This window comes from Taurulus bubalis, assembly GCF_910589615.1.
Source record: "Taurulus bubalis genome assembly, chromosome: 15".
Lineage (NCBI taxonomy): Eukaryota > Metazoa > Chordata > Actinopteri > Perciformes > Cottidae > Taurulus > Taurulus bubalis.
The window spans coordinates 17,202,975-17,209,476 of NC_136603.1; the positions used below are offsets into that span (position 1 = coordinate 17,202,975).

A 6,502-nucleotide genomic window follows, 5' to 3' on the forward strand; every position below is an offset into this window, starting at 1 on the left:
AACAGAGAAGATGCTCTCCACACCGCTTCATTTGTTCTTTATTCTGACTGAAGACTTATTCTGAAGACATGTCACTGTATTCAGGTCAACCTTTTGATTTCCCTAACTTTTGTTTAAGTCCCTGCATGTTGTCCGTTGTGATTTCGGTATCTTTCCAGTTAAGTATGTTTTATCAATGCAGCTCAAATTTCACAGATGTGCCTCACAACCTGTCCAGCACACAACTCTCCCCTTAGACCCTTCAAATGTTCTGCTGGAGTTTGTAAAACACTGAAACAATCCTGGGGGGAAACCCAGGGTGCTCTGTGGTGACACAAACACATACACTGTTGTCATCAATAGGAACCAAATCACGAAATGTTTTCACACATTTGTTGGTGGGAGTTTAGGCTCAGCCCATTGGCCCTGTTTCTAGTTCAGGCGTGGCTTCATATAAAGGCCGAGCCAGCTGAATGCTGCAGCTGTGGATCTGAACTCCAGCACACGGTAAGTTCATTAATAGATATCTAGGAATAACATAAACTCGGTGTGTGTGTGTGTGTGTGTGTGTGTGTGTGTGTGTGTGTGTGTGTGTGTGTGTGTGTGTGTGTGTGTGTGTGTGTGTGTGTGTCTCGATCATCTTGCTTACATCCATTTCCTTTGTTAAATGTATTGCATCATTTTGTGATTGTGTCTTTATCATACCTATGACATACCTATGTAAATTATATTTGATATTTACACTTAAACTAGTTTTAGCTAACAGCTACTACTGATCACACAGCTCTAATCTTACCAGCTATTATCTACTCACCAGTTACCAGCATATATTACCAGATCCCGGCTATTCTTAGCAGTTCCCATTAGTTAGACCAGCGCTTGTTTAACTTCACCAGCTTGTAGGAACTTTAGTTTGCTTTGCAGTTGTTTACTTAGCGCTGTCTCTAAAAACATTCTCTTAAAAAAACACATGCTCAAACATGAGTTATAGTAGCCACACTGACATGTGGGCACATTTCTCCAGTGTTCCTCCCTCTAGGTAAACTCTGTGGGGTCAAACAAAAACTAAATAGTTTGGTCCAACTTATACCTGCAGTTTAAACTTGCCAACCTGCATTTGCTTTGTTTCAACACAATATCGCATTTTAGGTTTTACACATGCTCATATCTGAATTTACATTAAAGTTTTACATTAAAGTAAGTTATTTAATTTGGGGATTTGTGTGTACTGAAGTGTCTTCTTTCAATTTCAGGCTTTGCATCTGGAATTGTGAGATGTACTGGAATAACAGAGGTAAATACCTCTCTTGTCTTCACTGTCTTTTTTTTCGTTCACTAAAACGCCATCCCTGTCCTGTTGTTTGTTGCATTGACCATCAAGTGTATACAAACTAAATGTGAACAATGATTAGCCCCACCCCTTTTGTGTAGCTAGGAAACCAGTATCCCTCTGGCGGTCAACCTCAGCCAACGCCAGGAGGACAGTATCCTCAATGTCCACCAGGCACTGCCCCACCCCAACCCTGCCCTCCTCAGCCATGTGGGCCGCCTGCGTACTGTCCTGTAGCCCCACCTTGTGGAGGGTATGGACCTAGCTATGGACATGATGGGCACGGACATGGTCCTGGTCCTGCTCCTGGTCCTGGTCCTGGTCCTGGTCCTGGTCACGGACATGGACACGGACATGGGCACGATCATGGGCATGGACATGGTCATGGGCACGATCATGGGCATGGACATGGACATGATCATGGACATGGTCATGGTCATGGACATGATCATGGACATGGTCATGGTCATGGACATGGTCATGGACATGATCATGGACATGGTCATGGTCATGGACATGGACATGGGCACGATCATGGACATGATCATGGACATGGACATGGTCGTGGTCGTGGTCGTGGTCGTGGGCATCACGGGCATGGTCACAAACACAATCATGGTCACATGCATGACCATTGCCACAAGAAAGGAAATAAGTGTCACGGGGTAAGATCCAGTTGATTTTTTGATCAAGTGCAAATTATGGAGTCTCTGTTCTACTGCTTGTATCACAGTCCACTAATAAGTATCCAATTACACTCATGCAATTATTTAGTTACAGTTAAAGAAAAAAATGGGAAACAGTTTATTCACAAATCCTATTCTTAGATTCTTAATACACTCAGTTGCCAGTTAAGTGACAACATAGTAGAACCCCCTGTCACCTGAGTGTACTGAGTCACCGTTAGGCTCATAGTTTGTTTCTGAACCAGATGTGTACAGTTGGTTTGAAGCTCAAGCGATCTGTGAAGATGGATGATCACTCTATTGAGATTTAGTCAAGTCTTACCATGATGACAATGGTCCTGGTCCCAAATGGTTTTAATTTGATTTATTTTGTCCTTTTTCAACAACTTCTCAGACAAAATTGACAAAACAATTAATTTACATATTAAATAATTAGAGATCACCATGGAGTGACAGCAATCAATATGTGTATCATAGCAATGGGTCAAATGCCTGGTGTGTGAAAGGCGCCCCTTTACGGCTCTCTTCAGCTCTACAAACCCACTGCAGGCTACACTTCTGGTTCTGGTTTAAGGTTGTGAGGTCCAAACTGGAAACACAAGTACAAAAGCAGCAAACAAAGTCAATCTGAGATACAAAACATAAAGTAAGTCAGGAATTAATCATTTTATTAGTAAAAAATCCTAGATCGAAAAATATATTCATCACCCAAAGAAACACTACTGAAACTGATTATTACTGATTGTTACTGGTTCTCTCATTCAATTATTAATTCATAACAATGTTTGTCCCTGCTTTAGTCCTCGAGCAGCTCCTGCAGCAGCGACTCGGACTAGATGAAGATGAATAAAACAAGAACGGGCTGCCTGCCACCTGGAAACCTTCATCCTGTTGCCTCACAGTGCACAACAATAAACACTTTCTCTGACCGCCTACATTTCTAAGCATCGGAACAAATGTTGGGCTGGTAAACGCCCCACAAGTTGTTGAAGACAGGTTCAACTGTCACATATTATGAAGTGTTCAGCCAATACATTTCACTACTTTTCACAGTCAGTGTGTGAAATATTGTCTGCTTTGTGTGTACTAGACACTGATCATATGGTTTCCTTGTGATAAACAACATTAAACACTTGGTTGCTATTTATCATAAAAGCAAGTAACAGTGCTTCTGCCTCTTCAGTTCATTTGACCTTGTACTTTACCATTACACTATGCTTGTGCGTGTGTGTGTGTGTGTGTGTGTGTGTGTGTGTGTGTGTGTGTGTGTGTGTGTGTGTGTGTGTTGTCTATCAGTGTGTATTCATATTATCTGTATTTACCCAGGGAGCGTTGAATGAACACAAGCTTTGTCCAGCAGTGTTTTCCACCAATAGTTCCACACCCTGCCGCTCCCCAGGACATCCACATCAACCCTGTTTTAATCATCTGCTTAATCACTGTGAATCCTTTATTCATACTATTTTGGTTCTTGTAGTAGCACCGTTTGATCTTTTGAGATCAGTGGCATGTGATTAGCAGCACCTCTTTTTGGTGCGTAACAAGGCAGAGTAGTCTGGTGCCTTTCTGTGTGAATGTAGAAAGAACTGCCCCCATGAAACACTACATATTCTCATTGGGCGAGTGACTGCTGCTTCTGCACTGCACGACCTTCTATGGGCTCAAGCTTTCAAACATGCTGCCCCTCTGGTCCAGCCCCAATCAGTGAGTTCTGTGTTTGTGCACAGCTGTGTACTGTGCAGTGATTAATGCAGTATTAGTTGATGTCATGTTTAAACTTGAGACTTGAGTCATCCACGTATTCATAATTGATCATTTCTGAGCGTTACTTACGTGCAAATATAGTCCGCTTATCAAAACAAGATCTCAAGGTTGACAATATTAAGTTCTTAGGAATCGTCATAGACTCACAGATTTGATAATCGGGTGTGTGGTGTCTGCATATGTCTGATATTCATACACTTATCATACTGTGTCGCTACCTGGTCACAAGTCTGACGATCAACAATAAAAAAACATCATATCACAGTATAACCAGACAATAACAACATATGGATTCAAAACAATAAGGTGCTATTCCAACTTTGAGCTTGTTTTTAAATATTTACATTTAATGTCAAGCGCCTTGCCTGCTGAATTAATGTATCACAAGAAACCAGTAGAGTCAGTCTTCTTTGTTAAAGGGGCTAAACAATGGAACTGTCTACCATTTTAATCATCAGTATTAAAAAATGGCTAAAAGAGGAGGCAACATTGTTCTCAGACACCGTTTTTTGTAGATGTATTTTCCTTTCTTTTTCTATTTTAAATCAGTTTGTTTTGTGCCTCTTGTGGATAGGGGTTGTAAGTTTGCGGTTTGTTACTAAACACAATGTATCTGGTCCTTAAATACTATTCTAATGACAGTGATGTCCATACCAAATAAACTCAACTAAAATCAAAATGGATTCAAAGGTTTTAAGTGTTATAAGATTGAATAATCAAAATCAGAAAACTACAACAAAATCACCATTGTTTTTATGGGTGTGTGTAGACACAGCTTTGACTGAAAACACGTTATACTGTCTGTATGTTGAAGATTACACACACTCACACCCATTTAGGTCACGAAGCAAAAATCTTGTGATGGGAGTTCAGGCCCTGCCCCATGTGATGTGGACTGCACATAAAAAGGAGCATCAGGTGACGGCTGTGACTGTGGGTCTGCTCTCCAGCACGCGGTAAGTTCACCTCGCAAACTCTGCTTCATTAGGATTTGCCGCTCTCTTTGGTTCTTACATGGTTGTGTATGCTTGTTAAAAGATAAACTGTGCTTTTTACCTGTAGTTTCATCTGAGGTTTCAAAATGTTCGGATACAACCAAGGTAAATAATACAAATACTTTTAAATGAATGAATATTTATCACAGACTTGATAATCACTTTTATGGCATATTCTATTTTTTTTCTTTGTTTAGGAAACCAAAACCCTCCTGGTTACCCAAACCATCCTCAGCAGCCAGGGGGATACCCTCAACATCCTCAGCAGCCAGGGGGATACCCTCAACATCCTCCAGGCACTGCTCCACCAATGAACTATCCTTCTCATCCTCAAGGTCCATACGGAGGCCAACACGGACCCGGACCTGGTTATGGTCCTGGCCAAGGGCAGGGACAGGGCCACGGCCAGTGCCACGGCCAGGGTCATGGCCACGGCCATGGAGAGGGCCACGGAGAGGGCCATGGGCAGGGTCATGGCCAGGGTCATGGCCAAGGCCACGGCCAGTGCCACGGACAGGGTCACGGCCACGGCCATGGAGAGGGCCATGGGCAGGGTCATGGGCAGTGCCACGGACAGGGTCATGGCCACGGACAGGGTCATGGCCACGGACAGGGTCATGGCCACGGACAGGGTCATGGCCACGGCCACGGACATGGGCACAAGCACAAGAATGGTCACAAGCATGACAAGTGTCACAAGAAAGGAAAGGACTGTCACGGGGTAAGATCTCAGTCATTTTCTCAATTATGATGCATTGTTTATGTTTGCTCCAGAGACTAGACTTTGATTAGAATGTAAACAGTCAAACATAGAACAAAACAAAAGTGTTGCATTCCAGTCTAATGTGAACTGATCACAGGAAGTCAAATAAATGCTGTATCATTGGTCCAAGCAAATTATTCCCAGTCATTTTTCAAATAATGTAGTCACAATAGTTATAATTTAAGCTTCACATTGGTTTTGATTGCATGTTTGTGTGTCGTGTCATCTGGCTGCAGGCCTCCAGCAGCTCCTGCAGCAGCGACTCTGACTAGACGAAGACTCCTGGATAGGAGAAACAAGACAAGTTGGCACCTTGAAACCTTCATCTTCCGAACAAATATTATAATCAATATGTGACTGCCTAATTGTTTCTTCTTAAATGTAATCAGAGTCTCTGACTCTAGCCTGCCAGGATGTTTAAAAATGATTTTAGGTCAGCCATATCATGACTTGTTGATATGATTTGATAGTATAAGCATTTACTATAATTGTATAACTTTGGTGTAAGAGTCACGTTGCAGGTATTATTAGATCCATGATTGTGTTAATGAGAAAATACAGTAAAAGTGCTTTCTGTGTATGATAAATGCTATTAAAGTAACGATGCACTGTATTACATTTCCATTGTATTTTGTCTTTATTCTTCTTTATACACCTATTTACTACTTGGGCTAATGTCTCCAAGGGGCGCTCTCTATTTGCCCAGGGAAGGTAGACTGAGTATATTTGCTCAGCCACACCTCCGTCACAGCAGTAGGTCACACCCTGGGACTGCCAGTGCACTTACCCTAATCTCATTATGATAGCCTGTGCAATCAAACATGTGTTAGTGTCGATGCTCAACCTTGTACAAGTACACCATTTATTATTTTTGAATTTGAAAAAACTAAACTTGCACGGTATTCGTAGTTAGTGATGGAAAATGCTCAGATCCCAACTTAAGTAAAAGTATACTTCAATTACAATACTTTAAGTACTAAAGTAA

At 41.8% G+C, this 6,502-nt stretch overlaps 1 protein-coding gene across 1 annotated transcript; it reads left to right on the plus strand.

Moving 5' to 3' along the window:
- The first annotated feature begins 1,443 nt into the window (after window positions 1–1,443).
- LOC306748112 (uncharacterized protein) lies at window positions 1,444–3,120 on the plus strand. The gene is made up of 2 exons (XM_079231238.1): window positions 1,444–1,974; window positions 2,796–3,120. The coding sequence occupies exons 1-2, from the start codon at window positions 1,565–1,567 to the stop codon at window positions 2,833–2,835; spliced, it is 450 nt and encodes a 149-aa protein (XP_079087364.1). The 5' UTR covers window positions 1,444–1,564; the 3' UTR covers window positions 2,836–3,120.
- The last annotated feature ends 3,382 nt before the right edge of the window (window positions 3,121–6,502 follow it).

Bases quoted from the DNA above. Each gene is read 5' to 3' on its own strand.
- LOC306748112 (XM_079231238.1), top strand. From the start codon at position 1,565: ATGGACCTAGCTATGGACATGATGGGCACGGACATGGTCCTGGTCCTG. The intron at 1,975-2,795 runs GTAAGATCCAGT...TCCCTGCTTTAG, and splicing joins AAGGAAATAAGTGTCACGGG to TCCTCGAGCAGCTCCTGCAG.